The following is a 16,985-nucleotide window of genomic DNA, read 5'->3' on the forward strand; positions in this document are numbered from 1 at the left end:
CTGAGAGAGAATTGATGCGCACGCACCCAAATGCACTCCAGAACCCATTTCAAGTTGGTGTTAGCTGCCTAGAAAACTGCCAGCCCCCCCCCCCCTGCTTTCTGATCCTTTCTGTTCCCCTTCCCTTTAGGCCTCTGTCCAAGTCCATGATGGTGTGGACATCACCCGTACCAATCTGGAGTTCTTGCAGGAGCAGTTTAACCGCATTGCCACGCACATCCTGCACTGTACAGGTAAGGCAGGAAAGTAGAGCTGACGGGCCTTCTGGGACTTTTTGCTTTGGGCTCTTTGCTGGCTCCCTCCCTTCCGATCCACGATGTCTCTTCCTTCTCTTCCAGACAACTCCTTTGGGTTCCGGCTGCTGGAGCTGTGCAACCAGGGCCTGTTTGAGTGCCTGGCCCTCAACCTCTACTGTTTGCGAGGGGAGCAGGCAGCCCTGACGGCCGTCATCAACGACCGCATTGTGAGTGAGGAGCTGTGTTGGGGCTGGAACCGTTTCTCCCCATTTTGGCGGCTCGGTCAGTTTGAACCGACGGAGAGGAGCAGGGGGTGGAGGCACTCAGGCCAAGACTGTGGCTGGAAAGGGGCGTTCCCAGGTGCAGGGTAACCCTGACTGACGGGCTTGGCACTTGCCCAGTTTTCCATTGAAAATCCCAGTGGGAGGTCTGCAAATGCACACCACATAGATGCAATACAGACTGAGGCTTCTGGGGTGGGATTGCAACCATGTAGTATGGTTTCAGTTTTGCCAGGGCTCTTTTTGTAGCAGGAGCTCCTCTCCATATTAGGCCATGCCCCCCCCCAATGTAGTCAATCCTCCTGGAGCTTATAGTAGTGTATGGAAATAACCCGGTACTAGGAGCTCTCTAAGCTCTTGGAGGATTGGCTACATCAGGGGGGGCGTGGCCTAATATGCAGAGGAGCTCCTGCTACAAAAAGAGCCCATGTATGTGTTTCTAATACATCATTTCTGTCCTGTGAAGAGCTCAGGGTTGACCACTGCTCCCTCTAAGCTGTGGAGTCCTGTGAGCAAAAATTCTCCTTTGCAAGGTACTGCCATTAAAGTTGTGAGCTGCTACATAAATTAGGTTGCTCTGGGGTCATCCTTCCTAAGCAGGCTGAGCTAAGACAAAAATGTGTGAGCCAGAGGCTAAAAAAACTGTGAGCTACCTCACATGAACGTAGCTTAGAGGGAACACTGGCATTGACGTGCACACGGCAGTTATCCTGCTTGATCCTCACAACAACCTTGTGTGGTAGGCTTGGCTGTCAGAGCAATTGACAAAAGCCGTCCAGGGCTGGCCTGCTTGAGCAGGGATTTCAGCTCCCGTCTGCCTAGTCAAAGTCCTTGCACAGTATTCACTGGACTGCCCCAGCCGGTAAAGCTAGTGCTGTTTGTTTGCTCACGTTAATTCTTGCTTATCAAGCCATCAGTTACTCCAGGAGCTTTGCAAAGACACATGGAAGTTTCCACCTATCTGCTTGCTTTCTAAAGGCTCTCTTCACAGGCTAATGAAGTTGTTAGTCTGTCTGAATAGGAGTGGGGAATACTTGGGTTCAGATCTCCGAGTCAGTTGTGAGAGCCAATGAGATGCTTTTTGGCTCAACCTTGCCTTTCAAGGGTGTTGTGGGAAGAAAAGAGGGTGGGAGAAGAGCCAGTTTGGTGTAGTAGTGGTTAAGTGTGCAGACTCTTATCTGGGAGAACCAGGTTTGATTCCCCACTCCTTCATTTGCAACTGCTGGAATGGTATTGGGTCAGCCGTAACTCTTACAGGAGCTGTCCTTGAAAGAGCTGCAGGAGCTCTCTCAGCCCCACCCACCTCACTGGGTGCCTGTTGTATGCGGCCTCTGATTGCTTTGGAAGGCACAGAATAAAACTGCACTGGATTGGAGCACATGGAAACCAGGCCTTTTTTTTTTTTGTCACGTTGCTTGGCCGCAACTGAAAACTGGCACCTTTAGAGGGGCTCTTTTCAGAGGGATTGGTGGAAAGCAGCACTGCCTTCGATACGAGTGCTCACACTTTGTTTAAAACATAGAAAGCACTACATGGAAACATGTTGCTGTGTATCACTGTGGTACTTTTGTAGTGGTCTCCACAGCCTGAATGATTTATTTATCCCCCACTTCCTTAAATGTGTCAGGCTGCTCAAAAGCTTTGACCCGCTTCTGTAGATCTCCGGCAGAATAGCTTGCCACAGAGTCCTCGTCTCGTGACTTTCCTAGGCTGGCTGCTAGCGGCTGGGGTTGTTGAATCTTGTATACAAAAGATGGCTGCTGAGGCTAGGAAATCACTGCAAGCCCTTTTCCTTTCCTGTCCTGACGGTCCTCTGTCTCTCTCTCCCCGCCCATCCCCGGTGGCAGAGGCGAATGTCGGCAGACGTGAACCCATCCCTGGTGAGCTGGCTCACCACCATGATGAGCATGCGGTTGCAGGTCATCCTGGAGCACATGCCCGTCACAGAGGAACAAATCCTGCAATATGTCCGCAGGGTGGGCGATCCCCCCCAGGTAATACGTACAGAAGAATGGCAAGGCACAGACTGGAAGGGGGGGGTGGGAGGGAGGCTGGAGGGGGCAGCTCTGTTCCACAGGCTGTGCAGTGTGTGTGTGTGTGTGTTCTGGCACCTCTTTGTGAGTGGTGGGGCACTCTAGAGAGCCAGTTTCGTATAGTGGTTAAGTGCGTGGACTCCTATTTGGGAGAACGGGGTTTGATTCCCCACTCCTCCACTTCCAACTGCTGGAATGGCCTTGGGTCAGCCATAGCTCTGGCAGAGGTTGGCCTTGAAAGGGCAGCTCTCAGCCCCACCCACCTCACAGGGTGTCTGTTGTGGGTGAGGAAGGTAAAGGAGAGTGTGAGCCACTTGAGATTTGGAGTGGAGGGTGGGATATAAATCCAATATCATCTTCTAATCCAGTCAGTGTTGCCTTGTATCGGGGAGCACAGATACTGAAACATGGTGCTCAAAGCTTAGAAGAGGGAGAGCCTACTCTTGAAAAACAGTGTTTTCTGTGTGGGCCACTTTTTCTTTTTTTGGTGTGTGTGTGTGCGCGCGCGCGCACACCTGGAAATCATGATGACCTCTGGTGACTGACCCCTACTGGGAGGCCTGAAGGATATCCAGAGAGGTGGCTGAATGAAGCCTGCTCTTTCCCTCCTGACTGCTGGTATTCCTTGGTCTCCCATCTGAGTAGTTGCAAGGGTCGGTTCTGCTTAGCTTCTGAGATCTGAGATTGGGCTTGCCTGGGCTATCCAGGTTGGGGCCTGTGTGGGCCACCTTGACATTTGGGGTGGCCACCAGAAACCAAAGATGACGGTGTTTTTTGGGCTTCATCTGAATTGCAGAGCCTTGTCAAGCGACCGTTCCTGATTTGTGTAGGCATCTTGTTTGCTTGTGTGTGTGGCGGGGGAGGGTTGGGCAAGTTACATTTAGGGATGCATGCGAGAGGTTCCAGGCAGCGCTGTCCAGAACAGAAGCAACAGCTTGGTAACTGCCTTTTCCCGCATCCCTTTTCTCAGCCCGTTCCTGAGGAGCCCATGGATTTGCAGGCCACTGAGCAGCTTTCCGAAGCCCTGCAGGTACCGAGTTAGAGGGAACCAGGGGATGTGGAGTTCCTCTTTTCATAGGACCCTGTGGGTTTCCCTGCTGGTGGGAGGCAGCAGGGTGTATATGCACACATGGACAATACGACAGTCTTTGCATAGCACTGTAGAATGTTCATTATCTGGAGAGCCTTTTCCGTCCTCTTGCCAGATAGGTCAGTATTCCGCATAACGGTGGTAGGGGTGGTGGGGACTAGGCATAAGGCCACCTACTTAGTTTGTGGTGAAGGCGAGACTGCTCAGCCTTAGACAGAGAAGTGATCTAATAATAGAAGAGGGTGTCCTTTGGGCCACTGGCCACTCTAGCCCAGCACCAGCTGTCCAGCATTTCATCCCAAGGGCCAGCTTCCTTGCCCTTCTTCCCAAGATGCTTTCCAGGGGGAGACACTGGGGCAGGGGTGGCCAAACTGTGGCTTAGGAGCCACATGTGGCTCTTTCACACATATTGTGTGGCTCCCAAAGCCCCCACCACCCCATTGGCTAGCCTGAAGAAGGCTTTAGTCTCTTTAAATCGCTTCTCTAAGCCAGGCCAGCCAACGGCTTGGAGAATGCATTTAAAGTTACTTTCTATCTTCATGTATTTCCCTCCCTCCCTCCCTGATCTCAAACATCTGACGTTCATGTCTTGTGGCTCTCAAACATCTGACGTTTATTCTATGTGGCTCTTATGTTAAGCAAGTTTGGCACTCCTGTACTGGGGTTGTAGTCTGGGGCCTTCTTCAACCACACAAAGCAGGTGATCTTCATTGTGGTCTCTGTGCAGTCACACACATGGGTCTTGCCGCAGGCAACGGATCCATACCTTGGAGTCTCCAATAGCTCACCTAGAGCGTTTTTTAGCATGCTCTCTCGCTCGCCCTGGGAGCAGGCATCGACTGCGCAAGCCTGGAGCGAGCAGGAGGCGTCCCTCCCACTCAGTTTCTTCCTTTCCACCGCCCGGACAACACCTACCTTTCGGCGTTCCCTTCTCCTCAGCTCGTTTTCTCCTGTTTGGTATTGTATTCACGTTTTCTCTTTTTCGTCCTTATAAATTTTTTTAAAAAGCCCTTTTTTCTGCGCTTTACTTTCTTTTTCTCCCCTCCCTTCCGTTCCCTTGTCCGGAGCGTATGGAAGGGAAAATTACTTTCAAAACTGTCGGAGGTGTGGATCTAAAATTCCTACTTCAGACGGACATTCTTACTGTCTTTTCTGCTTGGGTGAAGCTCATCGCCAACTTTGGTAAACAGGCGTGAAAAAATCTAGTGACTAGACTTCAAAGTTGCCTGCTTGAAAAGTCTCTCCGGGCCATGCCCAGCTCTGATTTGCTGCCTCCCCCAACCTGAGCGGGAGATTCGGCTGTGTCAGCTGCTCCTCAACCCCTTAAAAAGCATAAGTCCGACAAGAGAGCATCCAAGCACTCCGACACCGGCCATAAGTGTTTGAAGAAGTCTCACCACACCGATCCTTCAGTCTCTGCTTCGAAGAAACCTCGCGATCCGACAAGGTACACTCCGACAACTTCCCCGAGGGCAACCACTCGGCTCCGATCCAACCTCTAATTCCACCAGAGCTTTCGGCGCCTTCCGACATCATTTCCGACGTGCCTCATCTCATGCCTCACTCTCCAGCTCCAGTCGAGGTCATCCTTGTTCGATCTTGTTCGCCCTTGGTCCATAGTGTGATGCCATTCGACATCCTCGAACCTGACCCGCGTTCAGATCCTCTAACTTCCCATCAGGAGCACCATCGGTCTCTGCTTCAGGCAGGATCTTTTCGCGATTTTGGCGTTTCTCTTCTATACCAAGAGTCTGCGACACAGGTTTCTACCAAGCATGTCCGCTCTCGCTCACCGGTTCGACGTCGTGATCTCCGCTCACACTCTCCAGTCTATCGTGAATCCCGGGATCACTACCACAGGGGTTGATATGAATACTCCTCACTCTCCAGATCACCTTCTCCTAGACACCGTCGCTACTCTCGTTCCCCCTCGGAGGAAGCTTTCCATCATGCTTGGTATGGTGATCTGGAGGTCGCGTCCGACAGAGACCGTGAAATATCAACATCTCTAATCCGTGACCTCGAATCACCTCAGTACCGTGAGCCTTCTCGAACCCGAGACCTGGATTACCGCTCTTCCCGAGACCGTAATCCTCTTCGGTACCGTGAATCTTATATCCCTAGAACCCATGCCACAGCCTGTGCCACTATATCTTCGGCATCGACGATGACTTCGACTGCATCCACATCTGCACCTGCTAAGCCTGTATCTTCTCCACCAGAACCTGAGGAATCCGAATCCGATAGGGACAACTCTGGCTCCTCTGACTCCGAGGATCCTCCTCTATCTCCTGGCTCTGATTCTGCACATCCAACCCATCTCTCCCCATCTGTCGGTTCCAAGGCTTACCTCAATCTGACCACCACCATGGCTGAGGCCTTGAAAGTTACCCTTCCTTCGGACTCACCCAAAGTTTCTGATGTGGTCCACGATTTGGTTCAGGCTGATTTCCCACCAGGGTCTTTCCTGCCCCTGCTGCCAGTGCATTTGGAGGGGCGTTGTGAGGCCTGGGACAAACCTGCCTCCATTCCACCTACCTCGAAGCGTTTTGATTCTCTCTACAGGGTACATGCTCCAGAGTCCAAATTTTTAGGTTCACACCCTGCTCCAAATTCTATCATAGTGCACTCTGCGACCAAAGCAAAACCCTCAAGACACCCTACACCTCCTGATCGTGAGGGCCGGAAATTGGACACCTTGGCTCGCAAAATCTATAATCTTGCCTCTACCAATTCTAAAGTTAACTACCTGGCTTATTTCTCTGCCTACACATTCAATCTTTCCAACCAGTTGACCTCTCTTATTCTTTCTCTCCCTGAAACCTCTCAGAAAGTCGCATCCAACATAGTTTCCGAGCTCTCAAGAGTTTCCAAGCAGCAAATAAATTCTATCAGACATGCTGTTTCCTGCTCATCTAGGGTTTTTGCTTCTTCTGTGGCACTACGCCGACACGACTGGCTCCAATCTACAAATTTGCAACCGGACATCAAACAGAAAATCGAAGATCTCCCCTTTGATGGCCTTAGCCTCTTTCATGCTTCCACCGATGAAGTCCTTTTGTCAGTAGATGACGGCCGCAAGAGGGCAAAGCGCCTTGGGGTCTCTCAGCCAGCCTCGCAACAGTTTAACTGACCTAAGCCCCGGAGACCATCGTTTCAGAGGCATCAACGCTCTCCTAAACAACCAGACTGTTGGAAAAGGAAGACTCCTCAGCAGAAACAACTTTTCCAACAGAGGCCACTCTCTCAGCAGACCAAAAAGTCTGCCCAGCCAGCCAAGCAGTCTCTTTGACTCCCCTCTGTATCCTTCTGAACAGATGATTCGCTACCACACACGACTCTTCCCTTTCTACCCGACTTGGATGTCAATCACCACGGACTCCTGGGTGCTCACCATAATCCGCCTAAGTTACACCATCGAGTTTGTTCTGCCACCTCGCCATCACCATTTTGTGGTCACTCCACCATCCCCTCATCTCAAACGAGATTCTGGACTTGCTCCAAAAAGATGCGATAGAACCTGTTCCCCTTCAACATCAAAGGACAGGCTTCTACTCACGATATTTCCTAGTCCCCAAGAGGGACAGGGGCAAGAGACCCATTCTGGATAGTCTACAAGAAATTCAGAATGATCTCCGTCCAATCCATCCTCCCCCTGATTCTGCAGGATTCTTGGGTGGCTTCCCTGGATCTCCAGGATGCCTATTTCCTCATTACCATCAGACCTCAGCACCGCAAATATCTCCGCTTTACCATGGGACATCACCACTTCCAGTATCGATCCCTCCCGTTCGGGCTGTCCACCGCCCCGAGGGTGTTCACGAAATGCATGGCAGTGGTGGCAGCTGCTCTGCGAATTCGCAACATTCCTGTGTTCCTGTACATAGGCGACTGGTTACTCATTGCTCCGACAGTACATCAATTGGCGAAGAATCTCAAAACAACTCTCTCCTCACCTCCTTGGGCCTGTGTGTGAATGCTACCAAATCTCACCTCACCCCAACACAGGATCTACAATTCATAGGTGCTCGTCTATGCACTTCTCATCTTGTCTATCTTCCCAAGGATCGCGCTCATACTATCCTTTCTCTGGCCCAAGAGGTCTTACGTGCTCCAACACAGCCTGCGATCATCATCCAACGTCTCCTGGGCCTCATGGCCGCAACAACCTCTGTTCTTCGCTTCACAAGACTGCGTATGTGTCTGCTCCAGCTTTGGTTTGTTCGTGCCTACCATCCACACGTACAACCACAAAATACTCTTCTCACTGTACCTCAGGAGGTTCAACTCTCCCTTCTCTGGTGGACTGTACAGAACAATCTACTCTGTGGAATGCCTTTTGTCCTCCCTCCTCCTTCTGTCATTGTGACTACAGATGCCTCCAAGTGGGGATGGGGAGCCCACTTAGAGGACAAGACTGTCAGGGGTCTGTGGACTGCGTCCGAGAGGGCCATGCATAGAAACTGCCTAGAACTCATTGCTGTTCACAGGGCTCTTCAGTCTTTTCTCCCGTCTGTGGCCGACCGACATGTTCAAATTACATCCAACAACATGGCCACTGTTTTTTATCTGAACAAACAGGGCGGGACCAGGTCTCTACGTCTGTGCCGCATAGCCTTAGTCCTATGGGAGTGGTGCATCAAGAACAACATCTATCTAACTGCCATCCATCTGCCAGGAATAGAGAATGTGTTGGCCGACTCCCTCAGCAGGATTTGCATAGACGACCATGAATGGTCCCTCAATCCACGCTACCTGCATCGTATCTTTGCATGCTTCAGGCGTCCACGGATAGATGTCTTTGTGACAAAGGACAATTCGAAATGTCTTCTCTTTTACTCCAGGAGAGGCAACGATGCTTTCCTTCACACTTGGAGGGGCCCACTTCACTACCTTTTCCCTCCAACTTCTCTAATTACCCGATCCCTACTCAAGATCGTTCGGGACGGTACAGATTGCATCCTGATAGCACCGTGTTGGCCACGGCAACCGTGGTTCACGAGACTCCTTTAGATGTCGAATCACACCTACCGCTGCCTTCCCTTGGCAGACGATCTCACCCAGAATCGCAGCCAAGTATGGCACCACAACCCCCAAATCCTGGGGTTTACAGTGTGGAGAATTTGGTCATGATTTTACCACCAGGAGTTGCAGAAGTTATCCTAAATGCCAGAAAACCTTCTACTAGGCATTCATACCAATGCAAGTGGAGGCGTGTCTGCTCTTTTGTGTCTTCTCAACAACTTGATCCAGAATCTGTACCTCTCCCTTCGATCCTAGAATACCTTCTGTCTCTACAGGTTTCAGGTCTCAGCTATTCCTCCTTGACAGTTCACCTTTCAGTCATCTCAGCCTTCCATAAGCCTATTGATGGTCAGACTGTTTTCTCCCATAGACTGTCCAAATCATTCCTCAGGGGCATGTTGCACCTACACCCTTCTATCAAACTGATTGTGCCAGTTTGGAGTTTGTCGTTAGTTCTTGCACAACTTATGAAACCCGCGTTTGAACCCTTGGCTGCTGTGGACCTTAATCTTCTCTCTTGGAAGACTGCCCTGTTGGTTGCACTCACTTCTGGCAAGCGGGTCAGTGACTTGTGTGCTTTCCGCTCTGATCCACCTTACACGGTATTTCATAGGAACAAGGTGGTCCTGAGAGCGGATTCTGCTTTCTTACCCAAGGTTGTATCGAAATTTCATCTTTCAATTTCAACTTTGTTGCCCATGTTTTTTTCCTGATCCTAAAGACTCTGGACAAAGAGCTCTACACACCCTCAATGTCAGAAGAGCTTTGTCCTTTTACATCTCTCGTACACAACCTTTCTGTAAGGACCCTAACTTGTTTGTGGTCTACAGCAATCCTCAAAGAGGTTGCAAAATTTCTACCCAGAGACTCTCTAAGTGGGTATCCATTGCAATCTGGTTGTGCTACAAAGTTGCTAACCAACCTTTACCTGAGGGTCTTAAGGCTCACTCGACTAGAGCAGTCTCAACCTCCTCGGCCTTCCTGGAGGGCGTCTCCTTAGAGGACGTTTGCTCTGCTGCATCATGGTCCTCGCCATCCATGTTCGTCTCCCACTATGCTTTGGACGTTCGTGCCAGACGAGACGCCTCCTTCGGCCAAGCGGTCCTCAGGTCCATCTTCCACTGAAATCACCCCAGGTGAGTGCATACATACATTGTAAGTATGAAAATGTTTTTTTCTTGCCAGCACCCACCTTCCTTTTTGCCTTTCAGCTTGCTAGTCACCCATGTGTGGGACTGCACAGAGACCATGATGAAGATAAACAGGTTGCTTACCTGTAACTGATGATCTTCGAATGGTCATCTGTGCAGTCACACACGCCCACCCAGCCTTCCCCTCTGCTGGCTTTTTCTGCTCTGGTTTTTACCTGTGTAGACTGTCAGCGGCTGGAAGAAACTGAATGGGAGGGGCGCCTCCTGCTCACTCCAGGCATGCGCAGTCGAGGCCTGCTCCCCAGGGCGAGCGGGAGAGCACGCCAAAAAACGCTCTAGGCAAGCTATTGGAGACTCCAAGGTATGGATCTGTTGTCTGCGGCAAGACCCATGTGTGTGACTGCACAGATGACCACTCGAAGATCATCAGTTACAGGTAAGCAACCTGTTTTTCTCCCTCCTCCTTGGAACGGCTTGAGAATGTCTCTCTCCTCCATTTCCTAGCGTGAGAGTGCGGCCTCCCCAGCTCCAGCCACCACGGCCGAGGAGGCCATGCCCCAGCAGCGAGGGGAGCCCGAGCATGAAGAGCCCCAGCAAGGGGAACCCCCTGCTCCCGATGCGGAGCCCTGGGCTGCTGCCGTGCCCCCAGTGAGTCTGGCCGGGCAGAAGGAGGGGGAAGGGCTGCATCCAGCGGAGGGGGGTGGGGTTTCCTTGCAGTGGTTAACAGACGCCTGCCCCTTTGCTTCCCTGCCAGGAGTGGGTGCCCATCATCCGTGAGGACATCCAGACCCAGCGCAAGTTGAAGCAGCAGCCTCCCCTCAGCGACGCCTACCTGAGTGGCATGCCGGCTAAGCGGCGCAAGGTAAGGGAGGGCTGGAGGGGGTGTGTGTAAAAGCCCCATAGGACAGGCAGCTATGAAGGAGGGTTATCGGACAAAATCCTTGTTCTTGCTGAGGGGGGGGGGGAGGGCACTTGAATTAATTTCCAGCTGCTTTGCTCCAGCAGAGTGCTGATTCCCTCAATTGCCCAGTCTTACTGTTTAAAAGTGACTGGGGAAGATGATGGCAAACCACCCCGTAGGAGTCTGCCAAGAAAACGTCCTGATGTGATGTCACCCCATGGGTCAGTAATAACTCCGTGCTTGCAGGGGGACTACTTTTACCTTTTTTACTATTGAAAAGTCTTCTTAAGAGGCAGGGATAGCAAACCAGAATTTGTGCTTGTAGCAAGTACTGGAGCGCCTCCTCCACCCTGACCATGGCAAATTTACATCTGGGGCGATGCTGCTTTTCTAGCATCTTTTGGTGGCCAGACCTCAGGAAATGGGGTGAGAACGGAGGTAGATGGAGTGTGGTTTTGGAATCCTTGACCTCCGGAAGGGAGAGAGCTGCATGGCCTGCTTGTTGCCTGGTTTGCCAGGATCTGTTGAGGCAGTGTGAATTTTCAGATTTCACTATTGGGGAGGGGGAGTGGGCCATCCAGTCTCACACATCACTAGAAGTCAATATGTATTCAGGTCAAGAGAAAGAGATTGAGTTTCTAGATGCTCTCAATGACTGTGCTATGGAGCAGATGGTCTCAGAACCTACCAGGGGTGGGGCAATCCTGGATTTGGTCCTAAGTAATGCCCAAGACTTGGTGAGAGATGTAAAAGTGACCGCACTGCTTGGGAGCAGTGACCATAACGCTATTGATTTCACCATTTGTATAAATAGAGAGTTGCTCCAAAAGACCAGCACAACCACGTTTAACTTTAAAAGGGGTAAATTCTCTGAGATGAGGAGGCATGTGAAGAGGAAACTGAAAGGAAAGGTAAATACAGTCAAAACCCTTGGGGAAGCTTGGAGGCTATTTAAAACTACAATCCTAGAAGCTCAGATAAAATATATACCACAAGTTAGGAAGGCACAAACAGGTATAAGAAAAGACCTGCATGGTTAACAAACAAAGTAATGGAAGCTGTAAAAGGTAAGAAGAACTCCTTTAAGCAGTGGAAAGCTAGTCCAAGTGAGATTAATAAAAGGGAACACAGGCTGTGGCAAATCAAATGTAAGATTGTGATCAGGCAGGCAAAAAGGGACTATGAGAAGCATATTGCAAAAAACAAAAAGACCAACCATTAAAATTTCTTCAAGTATATTAGAAGCAGGAAACCAGCCAGGGAGGCAGTGGGGCCCTTGGATGACCAAGGGGTAAAAGGATTACAGAAGGAGGATAGGGAAATGGCTGGGAAGCTGAATGCATTTTTTGCATCCATCTTCACTGTGGAAGATGAGAAGTGTTTGCCTGCTCCAGAACTACTTATTTTGGAAGGGGTGTTGAAAGACCTGAGTCAGATTGAGGTGACAAGAGAGGAGGTCCTACAACTGATAGACGAATTAAAATCTAATAAGTCACCAGGTCCGGATGGCATACATCCAAGAGTTCTGAAAGAACTCAAAGTTGAACTTGTGGATCTCCTGACAAAAATATGTAATCTTTCATTGAAATCTGCCTCCATTCCCGAGGACTGGAAGGTAGCAAATGTCACCCCCATCTTTAAAAAGGGTTCCAGAGGAGATCCGGGAAATTACAGGCCAGTCAGTCTGACTTCAATACCGGGAAATTTGGTAGAAAGCATTATCAAGGACAGAATGAGTAGGCGCATTGATGAACACGAGTTATTGAGGAAGACTCAGCATGGGTTCTGTAAGGGAAGATCTTGCCTCACTAACGTGTTACATTTCTTTGAGGGGGTGAACAAACATGTGGGCAAAGGAGACCCGATAGATGTTGTTTACCTTGACTTCCAGAAAGCTTTTGATAAAGTTCCTCATCAAAGGCTCCTTAGAAAGCTGGAGAGTCATGGAGAAAAAGGACAGGTTCTCTTGTGGATCAAAAACTGGCTAATTAATAGGAAGCAGAGAGTGAGTATAAATGGGCAGTCTTTGCAGTGGAGGACGGTAAGCAGTGGGGTGCTGCAGGGCTCAGTACTGGGTTCCATGCTCTTTATTGTTCATAAAGCAGTGAAGTGGCCAAGTTTGCAGATGACACTAAAGTGTTCAGGGTGGTAACCAGAGAGGATTGTGAGGGATCTGTTGAGGCTGGGTGAGTGGGCGTCAACGTGGCAGATGTGGTTCAGTGTGGCCAAGTGCAAAGTAATGCACATTGGGGCCAAGAATCCCAGCTACAAATACAAGTTGATGGGGTGTGAACTGGCAGAGACTGACCAAGAGAGAGATCTTGGGGTCGTGGTAGATAACTCACTGAAAATGTCAAGACAGTGTGCAATTGCAATAAAAAAGGCCAACGCCATGCTGGGAATTATTAGAAAGGGAATTGAAAACAAATCAGCCAGTATAATCAAATGCCCCTGTATAAATCGATGGTGCGGTCTCATTTGGAATACTGTGTACAATTCTGGTCACTGCACCTCAAAAAGGATATTATAGCATTGGAAAAAGTCCAGAAAAGGGCAATTAGAATGATTAAAGGTTTGGAACACTTTCCCTATGAAGAAAGGTTAAAACGCTTGGGGGTCTTTAGCTTGGAGAAACTGTGGAGTGACATGATAGAGGTTTACAAGATTATGCATGGGATGGAGAAAGTAGAGAAAGAAGTACTTTTCTCCCTTTCTCACAATACAGGAACTCGTGGGCATGTAATGAAATTGCTGAGCAGTCAGGTTAAAATGGATAGAAGGAAGTACTTCTTTGCCCAAAGGGTGATTAACATGTGGAATTCACTGCCACAGGAGGTGGTGGCGGCTGCAAGTATGGCCAGCTTCAAGAGGGGGTTAGATAAAAATATGGAGCAGAGGTCCATCAGTGGCTATTAGCCGCAGTGTGCGTGTCTATATAATATATATATATATATATATATACATATATTGGCCACTGTGTGACACACTGTTGGGCTGTATGGGTCATTGGCCTGATCCAACATGGCTTCTCTTATGTTCTTAAGTAACACTGACAAGTGACATCATCAGCCTTAACCAGAAAAGGCTGGGAAATACTTGCACCACTGCAGGGCTCAGCCTCTCTTCGGCTTCACTGTTGAGGTTTTTTGTGTGCGCTGCCCTTGGTAGATTGCATACTGGGCTACTTCATGGATTTCAGTAGATTCTGGGCCTCTCTCTAGCCATGCATTACCATTAACTGAGAATGGGTGTCCCAAGCACCTATGGAGGGGTAGGACCAGCCTGCTCAGGGGACTCAAAAACCTGGCGGAATAGCAGCAGCAGCTCCCGTTTGGGGGATTTAGCCTATTGGGAGAAGCAGGCACAGCTGTGGGGGTTTATTTCAACCTGTAGTCCTCGCTGCAGCCTGAGCAGAATGCCTGCAGCTCACAAGGGGGTTTACATGTATTTGCTAATGCGGCACCACTGATTTCTTTCTCTGCCTTTTGCAGACCATGCAGGGTGATGGGCCCCAACTGCTTCTGTCCGAGGCCGTCAACAAAGCTGCCAAGGGGGCTGGCGTGAAGCCCCTGACCAGTCCCGAGAGCCTCCACAGGGACCTTTCAGACCCAGTTCTACAGGAGGGCTACCGCCAGCAGGTGGGGCAGGCACCCTTCTTTCTTTGCAGGCATAACCTGCTGCTCTTCAGGGTTGCTGGTTTCACATCCCTTCTTCTCTTTCTCTTTCCAGCTGAAATCTGACCTGCAGAAGCGGCTGCAAGCTGACCCCAGCTTCACTCCACAGAGGTTCCCCAACGCCCAGCAGGCCTTTGTGGCTGAGGACTTGTAACAGCTGCTGCCAGAGCCTTCCTGGGCCAGAGGCGGACTGTGTGTGGCTCACCTCTCTTCCCGTTGTGCACGACGCAAACAGCCACCCCCTTCTCAGGCCAAATATTTAAGTTCCCTTCCCACTTATTCCCTGTCTGGTTGCTGTGACCTCTCTTGCCCAGTGGGAGTGCACCCAGTGGCTGCTGAAATTACAAAATAAAGCCATTTCTCCAGGGACTGACAGTATTTGTGTGTTTAAATAAAATGGTTCTTTTTAACGGAGGCGGGTGAAGGACGTGATCCTTTGTGTGGGGGTAGATGCTGCCAAGTTGCAGCTGGCTTATAGCACTCCCTGGAAGATATTCAAGAGAAGAGGCTAACAGGTGGTTTGCCGTTGTCTGCCTCTGCATAGCAATGCTGCTCTCATTCAGGTCTGGGTGATAAAACCTTCTTGGAAGAAACTTGTTAGTAATTGGATTAATGGTGGGTGGCCCTGTGCTTTCTTTTAGAGTGCCTGTTAGCTGGTATGCAAAGAAAACCTAGGAAGTTACCTTGTGTTTTTCAAAAAGTTGGTTCCCCACCCCCCCACCGTGCTTTGTACTGTTACAGTGGTTCCTGAAGTTTATCAATTTAGTTTTCAAGGTGGGGCCAGGCCAACTAGGTTGATTCTTCCTGGAAGGCTGCTACTCGTTCCCCAGGAAAAAAGGGTGGTTGAGATTCTAAAGCAGGGCTTCTCCAACCTTTTTTGAACCTGTGGGCACCTTTTCACACCAGGTGGTGGGGGTGCAGCCACAAACTGGCTGTTGTGAGGCCAGCCTCACAGAGGAGTAATTAGAATACACAGAAAAAGGAGTCTGAAAATAAAAACAATACTGCAGTGGCAGCAGCTGCTTGAAACTGGGTTTTTTTTTAAATCTTGCCTGTGTTGGGCAAGCACCAGAGCTACTTTCTGATAACACTCGGCAAGTATCTTGAGGACCCCATTCTAGACTACGCTTAACTTTGCTGCACCACGGATGTCTCCTTGTCAAGAACAGCTCTAGGCCAGAGAGGTGGTTGTAAGCTTATGGTGGAACAGTCAGGACTGCAAGAGAACAAGTTGGCTACCTTTTCCCAGTATCTTTGTGTGTAATTCTTAGAGCAGAGGGGTGTTGAATTCATTTGTCATGAGGACTGGATTTGACATCAATGGGAGCTTGCCAGGGCCATGTGTGTCATAAAGAACACAAACACAAAGGTATTATTGGAACCCACGGTAGGAGGGGTGTCATGTGTTAAAACTACTTATTTCTCTGCAAAACGGAAGTTCCTTAAGACAGATCCAAGTAGGCAGCCATGTTGGTCTGAAGTAGTAGAACAAAATAGGAGTCAAGTGGCACCTTTAAGACCAACATAGTTTTATTCAGGAATGTAAGCTTTCGTGTGCTCTAAGCACGCTTCATCAGACGAGGAATCCGGCACTGAGCAGAGCCACACATAGCTGGTAGGCAATGGCTCAGCATGTAGAGCACACGAAAGCTTACATTCTGAATAAAACTAAGTTGGTCTTAAAGGTGCTATTGACTCCTATTTTGAAGTTCCTTAAGTTTACAGAACTCTACATTTTAACCAGTTGGTTTCAAACCTTCCTGCTGTTTAAACTGGAAAAGATTTTGCACAAGCAATTTTTAAATTAAACTCACAGATCACAGAAGAAAAGCACCCCCCCCCCCACTCCCAAATCTGTGAGGACTACAGAGGCTGGGAGCCCTGGCTGGGAATTTGGCAGCCCTGCCCTCTGCTGTCTATATTCAAAGGCAGCTCAAGCTCAGAGCAGTGAGGATGGGGGGGGATCTCAAGAGAGCCCCACTCGCCAGGCTGGACTGAAGGCCTGGGCAGGCTGTTGGTCTGACACTCCATGTCTTGACAGAGAGACTTGAAAAACCTGCGGACAACTTTCTACAAGCCCCAATTTCAAGGAAGAATGAAGAGTGAGGAGAGTCTTCTGCTTGAACAGGCCCACCTCTCTCTTGGTAGAGCCGCCTCAGAACTAAACCACACATTACACTGCACAATGGTTTATGTAGACTAATGTCTCTCTACTATACCCAACAGAGAAAATTACCTACCCATGTACGTATTATTGTGTACATTGGTGGAATTGCTTCAGTCAAACATTTGGGGTTCCACAGATCCTGGCCCCATGCAGCATGAAGACCTGATCAACCTCTTTCTCCCATTTACGAGTGTACAGCCAAAAGGCAAGGTCTGGGGCACATCAGAAGCACATGGGGAATGGATGCTACTGTATAGTATGGCACTTAACCAAAAGGAGGACTGGCTTAGTAAAAGGCACCTTAAAAAAACAGGTAAAGGTAGTCTCCTATCCAAGCACCGGTCATTTCTGACGGGCGACATGGCATCATGAGGTTTTCATGGCAGATTTTTTACAGGGTGGTTTGCCACTGCCTTCCCCAAGTCAT

General features: G+C 49.6%; 1 protein-coding gene across 1 annotated transcript in view; it reads left to right on the top strand.

The window, feature by feature from the left end:
- Positions 1-14,760, top strand: part of BAG6 (BAG cochaperone 6) — a 49,309-nt gene extending 34,549 nt beyond the window's left edge. Inside the window, 8 exon segments of the mRNA XM_060239093.1 lie at positions 131-233; positions 339-463; positions 2,365-2,511; positions 3,521-3,580; positions 10,321-10,464; positions 10,571-10,678; positions 14,209-14,355; positions 14,447-14,760. Coding sequence (XP_060095076.1) covers positions 131-233; positions 339-463; positions 2,365-2,511; positions 3,521-3,580; positions 10,321-10,464; positions 10,571-10,678; positions 14,209-14,355; positions 14,447-14,545 — 933 coding nt within the window. The 3' untranslated portion in view covers positions 14,546-14,760.
- Positions 14,761-16,985: the final 2,225 nt, after the last annotated feature.

Source organism: Heteronotia binoei, chromosome 5 (genome assembly GCF_032191835.1).
Source record: "Heteronotia binoei isolate CCM8104 ecotype False Entrance Well chromosome 5, APGP_CSIRO_Hbin_v1, whole genome shotgun sequence".
Taxonomy (NCBI): domain Eukaryota; kingdom Metazoa; phylum Chordata; class Lepidosauria; order Squamata; family Gekkonidae; genus Heteronotia; species Heteronotia binoei.